Raw genomic sequence first — 22,721 nt, forward strand, 5'->3', positions numbered from 1 at the left:
CTAGTTACTTTGCAGATATAAATCGTTATATTCTAAAACATACATTAACCACTTTAGCCCTATTTTATTCATAGGCTATTTGAAAATAGTAGATCTACAAGTTCACAACCCATTGCGATGCGACACATTGTGAGCTGGTATTTTCAAAACATTTTAGTACTTTTACTTTTGGTACTTTAAGTATATTTTGATGCTAATGCTTTTGTACTTTTACTCAAGTAACATTTTGAACACATGGCCTTTTACTTAATTGTAACAGAGTATTTTTATTTGTGGTATTGTATTGCTACTTTTACTTAAGTAAAATATCCGAGTACTTCTTCCACTACTGGCCTCCACGGACTCATTGGATTGTAAACCGGACCAGAGCAGATCTCTGGGCTGAATCTGCTCTCTGCTGCCAAAGCTGTCTGACCGGAAATACAGGACGTTCTGTAGGCTGGACAATGTATACTGTGTGCTTCCTGTACTTCTGGTTTTGACAGTTTAGGCAGTAGTAAGTAGTTCATTAATTCCAGGCTTTATTTCCTGAGATGGAAGAGATGAGAGGTTGCTGCTAGCATTTACATTACCTACCAAAATCATGGCCCAAGTGTTAGGTGTAATATTTCACTCGAAATGTTAGTGTTTGAAACATAGTTAGGCCTCCTTATTGTACTCTTTTCAGTTAGGGTCACGAGAGTGATGTATTCATCAAGAGCGACATTTGAAAAGCAGGTAAATGCAGCAGTAACATCATAACATGCATTATTTTCCAGCTTCGTACCACTGCCAAAAACAAGCAGTTTCTGTCAGACTTTGGGTGAACACACCCTGACGCACCCCTAGGGGGCAACATTGCTAATGGTCAAGGGTTCAGAAAATGAATGGAGGTGGATTGCAAGTCAGTAGAGACCAGGAAGGTATATAAAATAAAGATGACTTCGTATTATTTATGAAATATACAAACCTGAACTTCAATAAAAAACAAAATAAAATTGTAAGTGAACCTACAAATACTGTACAGAGTTTATTTCACCCCTAGGTTGTTTATTGTACACCATGGTTAAATCTGAAGAACTTCTCAAAGCGAAGCACATTTGTATAGTCAAGGTGACGCAAATTTGTATAAGCTGAGACACATTTACTACACGATTTCATTTATGTTGTATCTGTTGCTTAGCTGTAGCTCAAAATATAGTACATAGGGTGTTATTCCCTTTCATTGTTTTTATTTTATTCAGCTGGTCATTTCAATTTATACAAAATAACAAGAGACCTAATGGAACATTGTTTGTGCTTTCAGTATATCTGTATTATACTTACTGGGGTGATTTGTCTTTCACTCTGAAAACTGTTTATTCCTCATTGCTTCCCCCAAATTTAGATTATTTGTGCTATAATTATTCAAGTTGTTTCCACACCTGTCCTGGTTCCCGTTATGGTTAAGTGGATTTTCATGCAATACACACAATTTAGTTGTCACTTTCTCATTATGAAAATACATTCATTGTACCACAATCCTCAGACAGTAATGTGGAAACACTATTACTAGTCTTCAGACAGAGTAACAAGAAACAACACAAGAGCCAGAGATTAGGCAATACATTATTTATGTATATTTCTGAGGAAATTAGTATCTATCAATGATATGGTGGATTACATTCAGATTGGAGCCCTTTTGAGAAGTTTTAAACAAGAAATAAAATGACAAATCATAAAATTAAAATAGAGTAACACCAAAAAATACAACGCAAATGAAGCAAAATGTGTAAAAGTCCATGAGACCTGAGCGGTTTGCACACCAAACCAAACAGACAAAAGACGACAACACCCTTAAGCTGTCAGTACTCGTCTCCTCTCTTTGTGCTAAAATTAGGATTTTCTTATTTTAAATAATTAGGAAATAGGCATCAAATCTAAATCTCAGGATCAATACGCCTCCGTGAACTCACTTCTGAAAAGTGTTGTCAAACAGAAACAGAATCCATTCCTGTCGCTGTCAACGGTCTTAAAGACACAGCTCTTGGTTACAATCTGCTGCTCTGTGATGCAGGGGGATTCTGAACAGGTTCATTTCGGTCCCTGGTTCCAACGGGTCCTCCGGCCTACCCACCACCTTCTACACTCTAGTGGGGCTAAAATGCTGGTGGATGATCTTGACGGCAAGCGGGGATGAGCACAAGGAGAATTGAAACAGCGTCATTTCAGGACTAATCATACTGTACAAAAAAAAGAGGGGGGAAAAAAGTAACACTACCCAAAACAATCTGTACAAATGTACAAAAATCAACAGGAGTAAAATGAAAACTCATTTTAAAAACATCCAATGAATAAACTTAAATGGTCGTTTTCCGGTCAACAGCCTATGGTTTAAGATTTTATCCTACATCAAAATGCATGTGCCAAACAAGTGCAACTGACAGCAAAGTGACAGCAGAGTGGTGTTTCTGTGTTCAGTGACGAGTTCCTAAGAAGGAATGAGTGTTCGGAATCAAAGATACCTGCTCCATCCACAGCATGACCAAAAAAAAAAACATTATAGAGCAGTTAGTGATTTTTGTTCCATCATTAGACATTTAGATTTTCTCATCTCTCTCATGTTGCGTTAAGCTAAAAAAACTTTTCCATGAATTTATGTAAAATTCCAAGACAAAAAAAAGACAAGAATTAATCCCTTTTTCCTGTTCTGCAGTTCAGACAACATGATTCTTAGGCTCTGACACAGAACATAATAGACCTCAAGTACTTTTAACTATACCGCCCTGGAGCAAAACGGTACAATAGTAAATGCAGCAAAAGTTTCTGTGCCACTTTCCAAAACCGACGTAAAACCTGGAGAAACGTACCAACTGGAGACCTCATAGCTTTTGTATTCACCATGTTCCCACAGAGTCCATTTTATTCTTAAATCATCACTCCCTGCTCTGATTGGGTTTGCAACGTTTCTGTGCGACACCAACAAACTATTCTTCCAATACTATTTCTGGCACAAAACCCACTGTTTATGTTCATTCAGACCTATGCCAAGCAAATAACATTTTAGTGAACACATCAGTTTAAATCTCGAGCATCAGGTGTTTTTAATGTTATTTTTCAAATTGGACACAAAATGTCATCAGAGAAAATCATTGTTACTATGCTCCACACACTACTTTGAAGATCTGAAAATCTCACCAAATAACGGACAAGGATGAGATATAGTGTTTTGGAATGAAACTGCCAAATAAATGATTACTGCGGAAACACAGGAAGAGAAACATGAATAATAGGATGAACATCTGTCAAGAGTAGGAGCAAGAACCTGAACACCCCCCCCCCCCCCCTCGATACAAGTTGTTCACAACTTCCCCAAGAATATTTCAGTTCCCAGGTTCAGTGTCAAATCACATGGGTAGAGGGAGAAAGTAAGGACGGTCTGACAGATGTGGCAGAGTCGGGATTCAGTTCCTATGGGGTTAGGCAGTTCTCTTCCTAACCCAGGGTTAGTAAAGTTTATTGGAGGAGGGCCCTCTACATCAGAACAACATGGGAAAACACTTGCTCACTGCGGAGAAAACACTAGGAAGATTTTCTGGTTATTGTATTCCAGTTACTGGAGGCCTCAATTTTGTACATGACAATCCATTCCCAATACTAATCATCTTTACTATTGGACTGTATTTCATATAAAGTATTGCATATACTATTGGACTGTATCTTATAAAGCATTGCATATACGATTAGACTATTTTATATAAAGCATTGTATAGGCTTCAAACTGTTCATGATTGTAAAAGAAATGTTAAGAATAAAACGTTACTTTGCCCAGCATTATTCTGGTTTCAGAGCCTACCACCGCCTTCACATAAAGCCTGATTTATACTCTGTTGTGTACCATGTCGTGCACCAAAAATAGCAGATCTACAAGCTTGTAGATATGCAATTATAGGTGCACGACACCCTCATGCAACAAAGAATGAATCATCCTTAAACCTTCAGCTATGTGGATAAGCTTTTAAGTTCTTTATGTCTCATTGACTATGAGATTCAAGTTGGGGTACTAAACCAACCTTTTAGGCTACTAGTCACACTGGTTGATGAATCTCAAAATACATCAAGACAAATATCTAACCGGTCAAATATTTCACTTCATATTTAGATTTGCTGCCTAGAGTAGGTTAACTTCCCAGCCAGCCACGTTTATCACAGTCAAACACACTCATTTAACTTTTGTTTCAGCCTCTCTACTCTCAACATAGTTCATTACTGGACACCCTACCCTTAATTAGGGCTAAGTCACTGTCTGTGAAGGCACTATGTGACAGTAAAGGCATGGGTCAAGTTCATTTTTGGGACAATTCAGAAGCTAAGCTGTGCAGTGTTTGTTATAAGCAGGGGCATCAAACATACTTGTTGATTTAGTTGATTTGTCACAAGCAGCTAGATTAATGACTCAGGCCAAGGGACATTATTCTATTAAAGATGAACCCAAACGTGTGCAGCATAGACTTTCCTATATCTAATTGTACGAGGGTTGATTAGGGTGGTTTTGTGGAAGAGAAATGTATAAAAAAGGGTTGAAAAATTCCAAACACCTGCTAAAAAATTGCTCTGTTTGTTAACATACCTGAAAGACTCAAAGACTGAGTTTAGTGCCCTAAGCATGACCAGACATTTGGTTATCCCTGCAGAAATTAGGAGTCAATTACCTTGTAAGGTTCACCAGCAGAGAAAAGGACAGCATTGTAAAACAAGTAAGCTTAATTTAAACTAAAGTGAATGTGAAACCATTACAAAACGAGAAGATAGACAAGGGTTATTATTAGCACCATTCTCTTCTGTAGTGAAGTCTGTCGACTGATCAGGAAGGGAGAGTGTGGGCTGTCAGTAGCGGAAGTGTTACTCCTGGTGCTCTGCAGTACAACCAACCATACACAGCTCCCTCATTTAACTGCCGATTTATCAATATGGTTACTGGGAAACATATTCCAGCTTCAACTGAAAGGGAGGGGGTAAAAGAGAATGTCATTCCAAAACACTGCAGCACTAGGTACTAAATGTCAAAAGCAAATTTCAAGCCAAAGTGGAAGCTGAACATGATCCTAGAGCTGGTAGAAAATATGAGAAAAAAAAATAAGATTTTCCTTCGTCAACCAGGGAATAGGCAGGTTGTCAGGATGACAGAGCCTTCCTCAGTCACTGCTGTCATCTTCGTCATCATCATCTGACAAGTTGCTGCTGAACTTTGACCCCGGTCGGCTGATGGAGTCCGAGCGCGGTGCGAAGCCACCCCCTGATGTGAGTTGCACATAGCAAAACTCACAGACTCGCACAGGCTTGGAGGACTGGCTGGGCAAGAGGTATTTTTTATCTGAGCAGGGACCGCACACCACAAAGCCGCATTTTCGGCAGTGATGTCGCCGGCTGACCGGTGTGAATTTGACTTTCTGACAGCGCATGCACACTGTGGCCTCCGAGTCAGGGATCCAAACGGCAGCATGTTCGCCTGTAGGAGACTTGCCACTCTTCTCCAGAAGGTCACCGACACACTTACCGATGTGGTTCATCCATTCCGACTTCTCAGTGGCAGTGGCAGCATAGACGGCAAAGGACTTGGTGGGTGTCTTAATAAGCCAGCCGTTACGCAGGTCACCCTCATCCGGTACAGTATCTATGGTGACACTCTCTAGGGGAATTATGTGTTGCTTATTGTATTTCTTCTTCTGGATGACGATGTTGCCATAGACTAGGATGTCGTTGAAGAGGAAGAACTGGCGCGCTTTGGCTTTTTTGCGGCAGAGTTTGGTCAGAACACCCTCACCGATAAGCACACGGCCCGGGATGACCAAAGGTTGGCCTGCTGCACCAAAGCAGCCCTCCACCACCCCAATGCGCTTAGAGTTGGCCTCGCTGTTCGCCAGCCGGTCCACCATCTTAGCCTCACCTGGCAGAGAAGGAAAGGGAAGAGTGTGTTTAATTTTTGACTGGGAGAAATTGAGATACAGAGTCAAAGGCCACTTGCATTACAGTAAGGCAATAATATTCATGTTTATTGGCACCACAGCTGATGGGCCCACAAGATTGACTTGTAAACCTGCACTAACAAACTAAAAAGCCAATTGAAACCCAACAACTGTTTCATGGTGAGTTAATTAGAACATATCCTTCTAACCACTTTACTTATAGCAAAATTACACGTTGGTAGAGGTTTGGGTTGTGTAGTTGCCTTGCCTTGATGTAACTCCAAATATTGATTATCAATAACCAATAGCTGCACTGTTGATAGATTTTTTTTTATTAATAATCCAAAATAGCCTGCCCATTGACAAACAAATATTTGTTGTTATATCATGGCAAGGTTAACTACACAATACAGACCCCTACCAAAGTGTAATTAAGCTTGAATTCCCTTTACCTTCTGTTCTGGGACTTGCCAGCACAAATCAGCACAAGCTATTCAAGGTTAAGACTATTATAAATAATTAAATACAAAGAGTGTAAGTGATAGGTTTAAGTTTTTTGTAAAAAAACAAAACGTTTGAGCTCTATATTTTGATAGTACGGTAATCATTGCAATGGTGTTTGTGTTCAGTAACTGCAAGTACCTACATCTCTCCAGCTCTTTAAAAACAACCCAAAAAAAAAAGATTCACATTTTATCCATTCAGGAGAGAGAACTCCAAAAATATAATTTATCAGCTTATAATTGTTTGTTTCATCACTTCCAATTTCACTTGTTTATCCTGTATGACTTCACTCTCCTGAATGGATAGAATTGGCCTGAAAAACGTGTCTGCTGTTTGTGTATCATGTGACAGTATGTACTGAGAATCAGAAACTTTCTGTTTGTTGGAACTTGGAAGAAGTGTTTCCTAAGCCTTCCAGTTGGATTTTGACGTTCGAGGTAGGATCCTGCTGCCTAGTCTCTGGGGTCTGACACTTGAATCAAATGAAATGAGGATCCTCTGCTCTGACCCAGATGCTTTTCTCACGGCACACTAATAAGGACCAGAGGTCACTGGTGTTAAAGGGCCACCGATGCACTCTAATCAGCCTAGTAGTGATGCGCGGGTTGACCTGCGGCGCGGGCGGACTGTCAAGATTTCAGAGGCAATTATGCAGGTTGCGGGTGTTGCGGGTCATCAACACCACTCTCACACGAAAAAAAAACAACACATTTAAGCCTATTATTAATATCAATATTTGGATAAAACTACCATTAAAACCCATCATAATTATTTAAAGTTTTTATCATGAACTGACAGTGTCAGTGTGTGTTCATTCCCGACAGCCTGGTGCTGCTGTCTCACAGCGCTGCAGTTATCTAATAGATCAGCCTATTCTTCGTACCATGGTGTTGCACGTTGAAAATATCAGACCTACAAGCTCACAACATGTCGCAATGCGCCGCGTTGTGAGCTTGTTTGTCTGCTATTTTCGATACGCAACAACACCGCCATACGGCGAAGCACAAATGAAGCTTTACACAGCTGCATCTCGTCCTAATCAGCGCTGCGTACGGGTGGTTCGCTCGGGTGTAATGATAAACAGAACCGGGGTACCGAAGTGATAGAATATGAACCAAGCCTGACCCACTTCACGATAATAAAACCCGTCAAAACCTTAACTCGTATGGGTCGGTGGGTATTATACAAGCAAGCACAGTGACTGTCTGTCTGCAATGGATAAAGTGTTAGTGGCGAAAGTTGGTGACACACATACACATTGCAGGCAACTGCGCCATCATTCATGTATAACATTAACAAAACTAAACACAAGCTGTAGGTTTTGCATATTAAGGTTGCTAGATGTAAAGGCCAAAACATATATTAATTTGTTTATACTGATGTGCGATGTAGGCTAAGGTGTCGCGCAGCAGTTCACTCACACTCACTCATGATTATCTTTTTTTTTTTCACTGCGGGTCGAGTCGTTGATTCATATATCGTTTTGCAGCGCGGGTTGAGGCGGGTTCGGTTCCGTGGCGGGTCATGAAAAAACCCGACCACGCATCACTACAGCCTAGGGGGGCTGTCAAGAGTTCTGCAGAGTTTCTGCAGGAGCCAGCGACTCATGGCCATGGCCTTTAGGTTGCAAGAGCTAGTGATGAAGACGTCCGCATGCATAGTGATGTATAACAATAATACACTATCACAATACACACTAGTATGCTTTTCAAAATCTGCCCTGGCTCTCCGTGTTTCCTGATCCTGAAAGGCTGCATTACAGTAAAATGATTACATTTTAGCTGAGTGAAATCAACATCCGAGTGAAACAACTCTGTGAAACAACTCCGATCTAAATCAACCTTGGTCGGAAAGTGTGGGTGAGCCGGGTGGTGTCATGGAGGTGGATGCAGCAGTGTTGGAATCAATCAACGCTAGACTTAGAAGTTGGATATGCTTGACTCATTACAACATGACATCTGTGAGTTGAAAACCAGCTTGGAGTTTAGTCAAAAGCAGATTGAGGACTTGAGGAAGGAAAATGCCTTCCTTAAGGATGTAGTGAAAGAGGTACAGCAATCTGCTGATTCTGTCACCTTGGATAAGAAGCGTATGAAAGAGACCTTACAGGATATACAGTGCAGAGAGATGAGAGACAACTTGATATATTCTCTGGTATCAGTGAGGATAAAGCTGAGGATAAAGCTGAGCCTGAAAAAATTGTAAGAGGCTTTATGTCCAAAAAACTGTCCCTGAGGTAGTTAGGGACATAACCTTCTCTAGGGTTCACAGACTGGGCCGACCTGTTGAAGGAAAAACCAGACCAATTATAGTTCGGTTTGAGCACTACAAGCATATAAAATTGGTGAAGAGCTGTGGTAGGGAATTGAAGGGGTCCTCTCTTTGGTTAAATGACCACTTTCCTGTGGAGATCAATGACAGGAGAAAAAAAAACTGTTGTTTCCTATCACGAAGGAAAACAGGGCCCTAAATCACAGAGTGGCTTAGTCAGTTGATAAACTGTACATAAATGGACGGTGACCCCCTGGCTCTTTTAGATGGACTATGTTGAGTGTTTTTCATTTCATTTTTTTTAACTCTGAATTGCTATGACTATATCCAATACTGATATGCCGTGCATTAAGTTGGGCCTTCACAAGGGCCTGGTTTTAGCTCATGTGAATTTATGTAGTCTGCGTTATAAGTATCAGGATGTAGAATGTATTGTCAGAGATAACTGTATTAACATCATTGCTATTTCTGAGACCCACCTTGATGAGTCTCTCAGATTCAAGTGTAACTATTGAGTGTTTCTCAGTTTTTAGAAAAGATAGAAATGGGTTTGGAGGTGGAGTGGCTATTTATGTTCAAAATAATTTACCTGCCAAAATACGTAATGATCTGATGAGGGAAGACATTGAAGCAAACTGTGTGCAAGTCCACTTGCCTTATTTAAAACCAATTCTAGTATGTTGTTTCTACAGGCCTCCTAGTGGAGATGCTATGTATATGAATGGGTAGTGTGAGATGTTTGACAAGATATCAGATGAAAATAGAGAAATCTTCTTGTTGGGTGATATGAATGTAGACTGGATGGTACAGTCATGCCCCACAATAATAAGTTGCTCTATATATTAAATGCTTGTAATCTGTCTCAAATTGTTGCATCTCCTACAAGAATAAGTCTAGGCAGTGATGGTATTATTTATTTAAGATTCTATAATACGGATCTGATTATTGATGGGCGGGGCGGGTGCGGGTTGTCAAAATTGGACCCGTGCAGGACTCTGAATCACATTTACGAATGACCTTCTGAAAGCACAAATAATCATCCACAAAATATCATCACATTGATCAGGGTATTTGGACAAAAACATTTTTTTAAATTTTGTCTATCACCCAGCCCTACCCAAGGTGACAAGAATTGAACCAGTGGGATTGTATGTACAAGGTCCAACCACATGCTATATGCTCGTATATCTGTCCTGTGGTGGGTAAGTTTGTCCTGTCAAACAGCCACTATGGAAGGAAGGTAACAAATCAAGACTCCAAACCAGACACTTTTCCATTCTAAATCTTTACAACAGCCAGGGCTGTTAGGGATTCACTTAGTTGCTACTGTACACTGTGGATGAAAAAAAGAGTTTCCTGAACAGCATCCAATATACACAATCCTCACCATATGCAAGGATTGGGAACTTTGTGAAAGCATTCCCATTACAGCACCCACGATTATGTTCTATAGGCAGTGGATGCCAACACTGTTGGTCTGGGCTCCCCAGTGATCTGTTCACCAATAACTCAGGGTGCAACACTGCTGGTCCATTGTAGAACCTGGAGGGGATGTTGTTTGCATACAGAGGGATTGCTGACACATTAACCCTGTTAGTGAGGCCTCGTTGTGACTTACTGGGAGAGGAGGGTCAAAACATTTTATTAAAAATAAGGGGGGGGGGGTGCTGCAAAAGACACAAAACAATTATATAACTGGGAGAATGATCAGCCTATCAACTATTTTTTAATTACTGTTAACAATTAATACGTTTTCAGTTGTACAGGAGACAGATAAAAAATACATCTAATGGAAAATATCAAAGCAACATCAGCTGATGACTGTAGCCAACATAGAGGCCTAGTTCAATAAATAACTCCCTCTGAGTAGTAGTAACTGACAAATGGCAAGTCTTCAAATGTCTTGAATGAGTGTGACTGTGAGCATGATACAGGCCCAACAACAACAACATGTGAGACTGCTGGAAACGACTTCAAAATAATCTAATATAGTCTACAACTCTTTCACGGTGACACTTGCAACCAAGTTTAGCAAATATAAGAATGACTTATTTTGATCTCAGACATAGCTGAAAGAATATTTCTATATGCACACACCAAGCGCAACATGATCTAGAATGGAGCTTTCCCTCAATTTGTCAGAGACAGGCACAGAGACCACGTGCACCAGACACAAAGAGATTGACAGAGAGACTGCGACACGTACAATGCACAAGACAGGCTGAACGACAGAGACTGCGACAAATATGTGAGTGCGTGTCGAGGCCCGCAAAACAAGAGAGATACAGACAGAGACCATAGCACACTCTATGGCGCACACAATCAACGATAAATGACGGCAAATAGTTGACTAAAGAGCACTTCCTGAAATCATGCCAAAGATGACCACGCTTTAAGCCAGTGTTGAGTTTGTTCCCCTATTGAAATGGGTTAACTGGGGCTGCAACTAAACTATCAATTATTTTCTTAGCAATTATTCTCTCGATTACTTTTTCGATGAATCAAATAACACTTAAGTGTTATTTTATACTGCATAGTGAAAATAACAGATCTACAAGCTCACAAGACATCGCATTGTGAGCGTGCAGCGTCCCCTGGTAGCATCACTAGTTGTTTTTGGCCTTTTTTGCCTTTATTGATAATACACAGTAGAGAGAGAGACAGGAAACAGGGGGAGAGAGAGACGGGGAGTGACAGAAAAGGTCATCGGGCTGGGGAATCAAACCCACGACTTGCCGCCAAGCTGCATCAGAGCGTACATAACCGCTAGGCCAGCAGCACAACTGGTAGGATCAATAGTGAGCTTACTGCATCCTTTCACATTCTAACGTGCAAGAGATGCAGGGTGTGTACCATTATCACAGCTGTACTTAGCATTACAACTGCTAGAACTATACATTTTATTTATATGGGACAATGATCTAAACATTTTATTCAGAGTACTGTGCTTTAGGTTAGTGTCCACCACATATGGTTGGGAATAGGTTATAATAGTATTGGGGCGGAGTGATTTGAATGATGCTGCAGATAATAGTCTTAAATAATCTTTATGTTTGGCTGAGCCACTGTATTAGAGTGTGAATCCACACAGGCTAGGCTGTTTACTTTGGTTATAAGAGCAGCAGGGGTAAAGAAACAAATGGTTATTTATTAATCAGAGGCTCTGTCCTTTATCTCAGCTTTCCAAGTCTAGCCGTTTACTGCCACAAGACAGCAGAAGATTAAAACGACCAAAACCAAGAATGTCAAGTACAGAGGAAATCAGTCAAATTGTTTTACATAACACGTGGGAAATGATGTCGTTGTAGAAAAGTTGGAGATAGTAGTGGGGAATCCCCTATCAGTCAGATGTTCAGGAAAGAGTTCTGGCCTCTCTGCAATCTAATGAAATGGAGGAGAAAATAAAAATGTGACCACACCAAGCAAACATCTTGTAATATAAAAAATGTGAGACACTTATAAACGCCTCTGTGCACTTGAAATTGTAAAATAATTGTACAAATATGTGTTTCTCAGACATGTAGATAACATCAGGAAATCTACATCTAAAACATGGATTTTCAAAGTCAGAGACACAGGGCCTCCCTTGAGACAAGGGTCAGAGTCTTCCCACATGCACTCAGGTTGGTAAATTAACACCAGCAACCAGCCAAACGCTGGTAAATGTTGGATGTGGATGCTAAGTCTGTCTACATCAACACTTTGGCAACTACTATTCATTCAGACATATCCTGCTTGCTTTAAAAAAAATGGGAGAAAATGTAATCACATTTGCCCAGGAAAATAGTTAAATCCTTTGGTGAATTTTGTGCCTTGCCAGCAGCTGTTGCCAGCAGTCAAAGCAAAGGAAACACATCATTAACTTCAGTGCCATTGCCGTTTCGTGGTACACGTAGTGGTGTAAGCTGTGATTGTCTTTTTCTATTCTGTCTACTTTAGAGGGGACATAAAGTAAATCATGCATACAGATGCATCCTAAATTGGGCTATCCTAATACCTTTCAAGCTATGGACATTCTGTGAATTTTCTGAGCCAATATTCAGATACCTGTTCGAAATCAATTAACCAACAACTCGAAGGCTCTTTGCAGCATGATTGTTGTCTCGCTTGTAGCCGTCTCCACACTAGCAGCGACAAAAGCTACATAACATCCAAGCGTGGCCACTGGCAAGCTACATTGCTGCAGAGTTGCCGTCAAAGTGTTTCTCAGGCCACACTGTGTGAATCAAAAGGGTAGAATTAAATAGCACAGGGAACTGGAGAACATTTAATTTTTCTTCCATTTACGGAACTGAGCAGGAAGGAAGAGAGAGTAGGGGAGTGGAAATGGTGAAACAGAAAAATATGATTGATTGACGATTCACTGCGTCATTGGAGCGCTGGAAAAGGTTTAAGCCAGCTCAACCTGTTTTTGTATATATGGCCATAAAGGGGACAAGGACTGAGATATGCAGAGATCTCTTTATGGCCGTTTCGGCGGTGCGCCGTAGGTGTGAGCCGAACCTCTAGTAAGATTAATTGAGAGCACATAGTCACTACAGGTTGTTGTGAAGTAAATAAAGCACTCATAATCATAAAAGTATAAGCTTGTTGTCGAACTGAGTTCAATGCAGCTGTCTTCTGAGCCAATCACATCAGCTAAACATGAAGCTGCACTGGTATCTTGTCTGGGTAAAACCAGGAAATGGCAACTTATGAGAGTTTATTTTTTCTTTATGTCTGAAGTCTCTATGGGGAAATTAAAGTGAAAGTCATTGAGATTGTGAACATTTTGTTCATAGAGGTGAAGCATTTCTAACAATCTTGGATTTGCTATGAGCATTTATCCAAAGTGGATGGCTACCATTGATCAATATTCCATATTATTTCAGAATAGAAATCTGCTGAATGAGCGTATCATATGACTATTTGGAGATTTGTGGCCAGCCCTACATACAGAAGTGGCATGAGCTGTGATTGCGCTACTTTTGGAGGGGCTGTACAGACAAACCCAGTTCTAGATGGATAGGCCTTCAGCCATGGCATAGAAATTAAAAGTTTGTTTCTAGTTCTTACTATAATCATGGAATGCAGTGCTTTGAGGATTATTGCTCGAGCTTGCAACATGCACTGCAGTTCAAATGTGTACAGAGCTACACATGAACCCTGATCCAAGAACAGCGGGAGTAAATGATGATGACAAAGGCAGGTTGGGGAAGAGACAGAGGGCTTCTGTGGGCTGTAAACAGCATCCTCCTCAACAAGGAAACCCATTTAGCTGGGGAGGAGAATGCTGATGCAGATGATGCTGAAGCATATTAACCTGTCCTTGTCCTTGATGTTTTCCACTGTGTATTTCACTGAGTCTGTCAGGATATTGTTCTAAGTGATAAGTGTGACTTCAGGATATAAGTTAAAGGGCAAGACCACTTTGGTAGAGGTTTGGGTTGTCATTGACTCCTCATTGACTCCTCATTGACTTACATTGTACGGTAAAACAGCTCTTAAACTCACTCTTTTAGCACGTAAATGAACACGAATAAAGCTGATTCAGACAATCTAGAGCATCACCGAACCAAGTACTGTTTGTTTTTTTAATAAAAATGTTAACTTCCTACTTATTTTACTATTTGAAGATCCGGATCCGGGAATCCAGTCCGGGTTTTCTTCTTAATAAAAATAGCAAAATCAACAGGAAGTTAACATTTTTATAAATGTTAACTTGGTTTGGTGATGTTCTATATTGTCTGAATCAACTTTGTTTGTGTTTGTTTATGTGCTAAAAGAGTGACTTTGAGAGCTGTTTTACCGTACAATGTAAGTCAATGAGGAGCAAATTTAGAATGATCAATTTCTAATCAATGGAGCAATTATTTTTGATTTCTTGTCCACCTTTGGAGTTACATCATGGCAAGGTAACTACACAACCCACCTCTACCAAAGTGGTCTTGCCCTTTAAGTGTGACTTCAGGATACAAATGACGGCCGATCTACACCAGACTTTTCAAAGTGTGCTTATGGAATTTGCTGCGCACGTACAGTGCGTTTGGAAAGATCCAATTGATATCAATGATACCGGCTAAGCCAGGCGCGCGGATACACGAGCCCCGCATACGCAGGCTTTAAAATAGGACTGGATCTAAAAGTGCGTGTGAGCGTATAAGCGCGTGTCGCTTTGAAAAGTCTGGTGTAGATCAGCCGTGAATGGCAACACTGTGCTTGCAATGGGTCTGCAGGAAAGCATGTTATGAGAAAGAGAATTAGAGAAAGACACACATTTCATTGTCATTCCCTACTCTTAATATCACATATAATATGGGTCTAATATTAACCTCTAAGTGGCACATTAGCCAACAGCTGCTGTGATGACGAGTTTTCAGCTATGAAAAAACGGAGGTACAATATAGAGTTTACTATGACCACTACACACACACGCAAACACACACACACACACACACACACACACACGGGCAGGCCCACTGTACTCTGACTCCCATGACAGGTGTGTACAGTGAGTAGCCTACATTAAACCATCAAGGAACAACACCATTAACCACAAGCCTCAAAAAGTAGTATTACTACACTCTCAGTTTAACTTTCCCCTGTTCCATAATCTCTTCCAACATCTTGCTCCATTGTCACCATATAATGTTTTAAAGCCTGCCCACAAATCAGCATCTGTTGTTGTTGAAAAAGTAATTGAAGAAAATCAGAGTACTTTGGTTGTTGGCGCTAAAATCTTGCGTGTGAACTCGCCATCATGTCAGTAGTTATGTGATCTTTTTTGCATCACTCCATATGAGTGAGGACACAAAACGCCACGTTTGACGTCGCTGTGCAAAGTGTGCAAACATTCTTCTAGCACCCCAGTTGGTGTTAAGGACCAGCACAGACTGTAGGGACTGTAGGGCCTGGCAGTGTTTGTCAACAGCCAGCATCACCTCTTAATTACCTAAATAAAAAACTGCTTCACCAAAAGTGGCGCTGTCGGTAGCGCTGTCGCCTCACAGCTAGAAGGTCCTGGGTTGCATGTGCTCCCCGTGTCCCCTAGGGTAGGTACCCTCACAAAAACATGCAGTAATCCTGGTCTCTATACTGCCTCCCCCTGGTCAGCCGGGCTCCTGATGGAGGGGAAAGGAACTGGTTGGAATAACGTGTTCCTTCCACGTGCTATGTCATACAGGGGAAACTCCCCCCTATCAGGTGATAAGAAGCGGCTTGCTAGCTAGCTCTTCATGCATTGAAGGAGGCATGAGCTCAGTTCTGGGCTCTCCCAAGGCTGGCAGAGGGAGAGTAGCGCCCAGGATTACATGGGCAATTGGCACTGGGTGAAAAAATGGTTTACAAAATCGTGGGATAAAAATTAAGTAAAAAGAAAAGCTGCAATTCAACTTTGTGTGAATAACAGTTGGTCTACCTACTCTTCTACTGAGAAGTTTAGATCCTGTGGTGATCCTGTGGTGCATGAAGCTCAAAATGCAATTCATCCAGGCTTTCTGTATGAGCTCAGCACTCCGCAGCAATATAAACGTCAGCGCTCGACCCTCGTACAGGGGACCCATGTGACATAAATGTTACAGATTGCAGCTTTAAGCAGATTGAGACAAAGAAAATGCATTGCACACCTAGAACCAACTTGCGCATGTGTGCGTGTTTCTGTGTGAGAGAAATTCAACAACAGACCTATTCGATGATGGTGTAAATTAACACCACATAATGACTGACTGACGAATTGATTGATGATACTTTATTGTCGGAATTCTGACCTCAGCTTGTTTTCAGATCAAAAGCAGACCAGAATACCTCAAGAATGTCCTTTCCGTCCTGGAACCGGAGGTTGGGGACCACTGCTCTAGAATACAACTCTTGTTCAACTCTAGTGTATGTAAACCGAGTTGAACAGTTCTATCTATTCTCACATTCAGTACAGCAGGGTTTTTCTGAATGTAATTTGGCATTGATGCAGTGCTGTAACAATGACTCTTATTTTAAAGTTGTCCTTCACAACCACCTGATCCCTGAACAGGGTGGCATGCTTTCCCCCCTTTTTGTTGGCTTTAGGGCACGGTCACACCAAACTATGGCTGCCGGCTGATAAACTCAGGTTGTGCGTGGCCGTTTTTTGCAGCCAGCGCATTAAAAAAAACGGAGTAGCTTGCAGCGCCTTCTGTCCCAATAACCAGTGAAGGACCCGTCAGTCACTTTCAGGACCCTCCATATTAGTCAAATCATGGATGAGCTGCAACATTTACAACCAGTTGCTCTATCGCAAGCACCATGTCGCTTCCTTGAGTCTCAAACATTTATCTGCTTCAAATAGACAAGGCGTACAGAACGCATAAACGCAAGGTGTGCACGACACACGGAGAGATGCGCAAGACCATCAGATCAAACCACGCCATTCCCATTGAAAAGCATTCATTGGCAGAATCCACCCTCATAGGTAGAATTAAACTTCGGTGTGTGTGACCGTGCCCTTAAAGCACAATTAAACTTTGATAGAGGTTTGGTTTGTGTATTTATCTTGCCACGATTTAACTCCAGATACTGGAGCCTTCAGCAATTCAGCAGAAAACAGGTCTCAAAGTCACACTTTTAGCACACAAATGAAAGCAAACAAAACGTATTCTGCCAATGTATAAAATTGCAAACCAGTTCCGCACTTTTCAGTTCATTTACTTTATCTTTATTCAAGAAGTTTTCAAATGTTTCTCTTTTCAGTCCATTTACAATGATTGATAAATGTATATACTATCATAAGTTCTAACACACAATAACAAACAAGTTGATTCGGTCACGGAAGCATACCTCCAGGATCTTCTTCCTATTTAAAATAGTATAATCAACACAAAGCTGAGATTATTTTTTTTCGCTTGTAATTTATACATTGGCAGAATCCACTTTGTTCGTGTTCAATTGTGTGCTAAAAGTGTGAATTGGAGATTGCTACACCATGCAATTAGGGCTGCAACTAATGATTATTTTTAAGCGGTTATTCTATTGATTACTTTTTTGAATAATCGATAAGTGGTTTTATTTATATCAATGAATCAAACCACTTCATACTTCGATGCACAATGGTGTTATGCAAAAAGTGAAAATAGCAGGTCTAAAAGCTTACATCATGTTACATTTCACGATCACGATGCATTGTGAGGTTGTAGATCTGTTATTTTATTTTAATGATAATTAAAAAAAAAAAAAAAATTATTTTGGGTCTTGAGCTGAAAAGGTTTTCTAAAAGTAAAAGTAAAGTAAAATTATCCTGCTCAATCATTATTTGTGGTAGGCTAGTCCACCAGTGTCTGCAGAGACCCTGCTTTCTGCTTGCATTTCTTATTTCGGAATGTTCTGGCCTTTTCTGCTCTGTGTGTGCCAGATCGTTCAGTGACAGCCGAGAGGAAGGAACAATAATGGCGGACACAGCTAGAGCCCGACGGATGACAGATTTTTGGGTCCGGCGCTGATCCCGATTTTGGAGAGTCCTAGAGCATTTGATTTGAAATTTGATTTGTTAAAAAAAACAAGCGTTGTGACCAAAACAGGTTGAAAGTGTTTAGAAATCATGACATGTCAGCTGCATAATTGCCGATACCGATGTCGTCAAAAAAGTCACATAATGGCTGATATATCGGTCTGGCACAGCGAGACAGGCAGCAATGCGAAATTACAAGCACACAAGGCTCCTTTTAAAACTAGAGTACATGTGGGGTTGGTTGGCTGAATGCTACTCAGTACTACCTTTAAAAAGACTCTGAAGTTTGTCTGAGTAGAACCATGAGGATTGGGGGCATGGCTAGCCTATACAGAGGAATGTGGTGCAAACAGGCCTACATCTGTTTCTCTCATTCTAATATTCTCATGTAGATTAACCTGTATGACATTCAAATACAATAATCCAACAGAGAGAAAGAAAACGGGTCAGGAAACAGGGTTTACTGTAAAATAGCCTACCTAAATTGCTGTGATTTCAATTGCAAAAATCTCTCAGGAATAAAGAGGACACATTACTCATTACTTTAACCTATGACAACATAATTATTAGCCAGCGCTACCAAATGTGTGTCTTGTCAGAGTGGAAGTAGCCTATTCTTATACATGTAATCTGCACCCATTTATACACACGTTATATTGGATTATAGGCTGGGTGCTGGATTACACGACCACATCTTGTACAGATGAAGTCTGACAAGGCAGCAAATAGGTGCTCCCTGAGGGTGGAAGAGGACAGGTTGACTTGTTATTCATTTTACACTACCTTACCTCACCCAGCTTGATTCTAGGCAAACTGGTTTTACCACAGCAAAACAAAGTAACCAGATCCTGCTGCGAAGTGAGTTGCACGGATAGGATATATCCATCCGTGCAACACTGACAGGGGCTGATAGATCTCAAGAAATAGATAGATTAGCAATTTTCCCTAATTTACCAAACTGCATATGTGGTGTAGGTAAAGTAAATACAAAATAACCATTGTAATCCATTGTTAAGTGGATTTGCCTATATGGGACACAAACCAGCAGCCACAATGAAAATGGATTTGCTTGATGGCAGGTGGTAATTATGTAACTCGGTGCTGGCCTGACACTTTAAAAATGTTGCCAAATCAAGTGGCTTGGGTAGAAAGATGTATCTATTTTCACTTGATCAACATTGATTTGAATACAGTCCCACAATGCTTGGTTGCTTGCCTTTACACTAGGCTGTATAGCTATCCAATCAGCTCAAAATCCTTGAGCCAAACTTGTGAGAACCTGTTAACTTACGCACACAACTTCACCTTTTGCCCCTGTTAGCCACCCCCATAAAGAGAAACTTGGCTGATTCTTTACTTGAATCCTGTTTTTCCATTGTGAGGAGGACATGTGAAAATCATGTGACATAACACTTACCAACGTTTTGAGAGCTCACACTCAAAGGTGCTGGAAAACTGCCTGCCTAGTGCCTACTGTATGTAAAACTCAAGTTTATAAACTTGGGGAAAGTATTCAGCATGCTTGAGTGTTTCATTTCATTGCGAGTCACAACATGCATGGTGAAATGTTTAATTTAGACTTTCATCATAATTAGGCCTAGTCTGTCAGTGCAAATATATAGGGGAGAAGTACTGTAGTTGACGGACAAGACCACATATCATCAGTTAGACCCTAATTATCAATTAATAAGACCTCAACATGTATTAGCATGACACGCCCTCAACATGTATTGGCATGGCTGTGGTAAGGAGGTGATTACTAAGCTCTCACTCAACTTTTTTAGGCGGTTTTCATCCTAGTTATGCAACAGAGATAGTTATGGCGATCAGAGCATTGGTGAATTGCTAATGGATATGTCACACTGAAAAGCTGCAGAGGGAAGCAAGCTTCCATCTTATTTGAGGTTAAGATATTCTGCAATCAATCAACTTGTTAATTGTTATTGTACAAAAGTACTTAATGTTAAACTACTGTATGCCCCTTTAGAGTTTTGTCATGGAGAAAAATATTCCATGACAAAACTATAAAGGGGCACTATGCGGAGATCATATCTCCACCAGGCCGGGTGGCCTACCCAGTGAAGGCCACCCGGCCTGGTGGAAATGTGCATGGCGTTGAGGCATGATGGGGAACTTTTATTTTAATAGACGACTTACCGAGTTATAAACCAAAATGTAAAGAATAGTCAGACGACAGACGACGAATAGACAACTTACTGAGTTATAAACCAAAATGTAAAGAGGGCTGCTTGGTATAGCGCCACCATGAGGCTGATTTGAATTTGGGGTCACATGTCTTCCTTGACCTATTGGCAGCAAAAGTCAGATTCTGATCAGTCCAGCGGTTTGCAGGTTTACCTCCGGATTCTCACACACACATACAAACAGACAGGGATGAAAACATAATCTCCATCCCCGGCCTTCATCCTGGCTCAGTTAATAGTTTAGTAGATAAAGTATGTTTTAAACATATTATTATTAAAAATAAATAAAACGAATAGGCCAAAATACCAAGTAGCTTAGTTTACAGTATGCACATGTCCCTTATCTACAAATCACAATTAACACATTATCATGGGAATGTTTCAAAGTTTATAATAGATGATTGCAAGTGAAGTGACCAGAAGTGCAACAATACATGGATTGAAAGCAAATGTCCATTGGCTAACTGAAATTAATCAAAATTCAGTACTGACAACTAACCTACATAAGCAACGGGTGGTTGATAAATCTCTCCTGTCATGTCATAAATAAGGTGGCCTCAGTCTGACTCAGACTTCCCAATTCCCATAGAGCTGTGTGGTGGTAGTGGCCACTGTGGACTTTCATTCATGCTTAACGTTACACAAGGCGGCGTAGTGTAATTAAGAGCTTATTATTTCCATTTTTCGAATTGCGACAAAATGATTCCCAATAAATGTCTACATTTTAATTGTCACTGTTTATCACTTATACCTACAGTTCAGACACAATCTGGCTCATGGGGTTAGCCTAATAGCCCAGTTAGCTGTGGGGAATCAGCTGCTACTTTAGTTTATATAAGTTAGGAAAGTCTTTCAAAAACTGCTTTTCTAGTCAATTCTTCACATTTGTGGTCCTCGTTCACTTGTCAAATGCTTTAAAAGCTACATACAGGCAACCATACTTTCTTTACTTTGACATTAACCACAACTGTGTGTGAATGAAGCAAGCGAGCATTGCTATGCTAAGTTCGGCTAGCCTGGCTACTCTTCCCATCCTTACTAACCAAAGTAAGTCCTACTTCCCTTAACTCTGTTAGCAGCAGCATGCATTAGCATTAGAGTACAAGAAACAGAAAAGACTTCATGACTCCGACCAAGACAGTTACATACCCGAGGTTATTCTTCTGTCCCGGGCAACTTTTCAAGTTATTTGACAAACTGTGGTAATTCCAAAGTCCAAACTGGGTTGCCCCCACCCAACCTTGCCGCTGTGTCCGCAGACAGCGGCTCCCCACTCACTCGGTCGCCTGGACTTGAAAATAATAACAATATGGCTCCGCTGAGAGGCTGGAGAGACGTATTAGCTACTTGTCAACGCAGGGAAAAAGCCAGTGTTGCCAGATCTTGCGAGAGAAACAAGCAACGAGGTCTATGAAAACAAGCCCAAAAGAAGCGACTAGGCTACATGAGCCCTTTGAAAATAGCAGATCTACAAGCTCACAACGCATCGCAATCTTGAAAAAAAAATTGAAACTTTTTGATTTTATTTTGATTTTATTTTTTGAACAATCTGGTAAAGGGATCACAAAATACTTCTAGATGGGAGTCTGTTTAAGATGGGAGTCTGTCTAAAATGTTTAAGAACCACTGGTTTAAACAACATTAGGAAACAAGACCAAAAAACCGCAACCCGCAACCACCAATATTTACAAGCAACTTTACAGAAAAACAAGCCCAAAGTCGCTTATAATAAGCAGACATGGCAACACTGGTAAACGCCTGGGAGGGGATTAAAGACGAATTTACACTTTGTCGTACGCCGGTGTCGCGCGCCAGAAAACAAGCGATCTACAAGCTCACAACGCGTGGCTGACGCAAAGAGTTGTGAGCTTGTAGATTGACTATTTTTTTCGGCGCGCGACACCGGTGTACGACGGGAGTATACATTTAGCCCAACAGTAGTAAACAGGACGGAGCATAATGTGTTTTTACCAGGCGGACTGGAATGTCTTAAAAATAGTTCTCGGACTTTTTAGAGGCAGTTTACAAAAACAAATGTGTTAGAAAAGTTCACAACGCGTTGTTTATTCAATCACACTTTCCAGAAAGTCAGAGAAACGCTATAAACTTTATTTTATTTTTATTTTTAATATGTGAGCCAATTGGCCAATTATTTGTTTACCAACATTGAGACTGGACTCACATGTGATTGTTTCATGCGATCAATTCCCAACATATTGTTTCGGGTGCGCTGGTTTCAGTACATTCAACCTCCCCTTGTGTGTTGGCTAGTGAGGCGCGTCCTAGCGGGACATGACAGAATGGGTTTTATTTGGTGCCGGCCTGCGCGCGCATACTGGTTCTTATCAGTGTGACGTCGTCTGT

General features: G+C 40.8%; 1 protein-coding gene across 1 annotated transcript; it reads right to left on the reverse strand.

The window, feature by feature from the left end:
- Positions 1 to 1,575: 1,575 nt before the first annotated feature.
- plekhf2 (pleckstrin homology domain containing, family F (with FYVE domain) member 2) lies at positions 1,576 to 21,653 on the reverse strand. Its single transcript, XM_080425618.1, has 2 exons — positions 21,507 to 21,653; positions 1,576 to 5,905 (listed from the first exon to the last, which is right to left on the reverse strand). The coding sequence occupies exon 2, from the start codon at positions 5,892 to 5,894 to the stop codon at positions 5,154 to 5,156; it is 741 nt and encodes a 246-aa protein (XP_080281744.1). The 5' UTR covers positions 5,895 to 5,905; positions 21,507 to 21,653; the 3' UTR covers positions 1,576 to 5,153.
- Positions 21,654 to 22,721: the final 1,068 nt, after the last annotated feature.

Source organism: Gymnoscopelus braueri (assembly GCF_963280865.1).
Source record: "Gymnoscopelus braueri genome assembly, chromosome: 4".
Lineage (NCBI taxonomy): Eukaryota > Metazoa > Chordata > Actinopteri > Myctophiformes > Myctophidae > Gymnoscopelus > Gymnoscopelus braueri.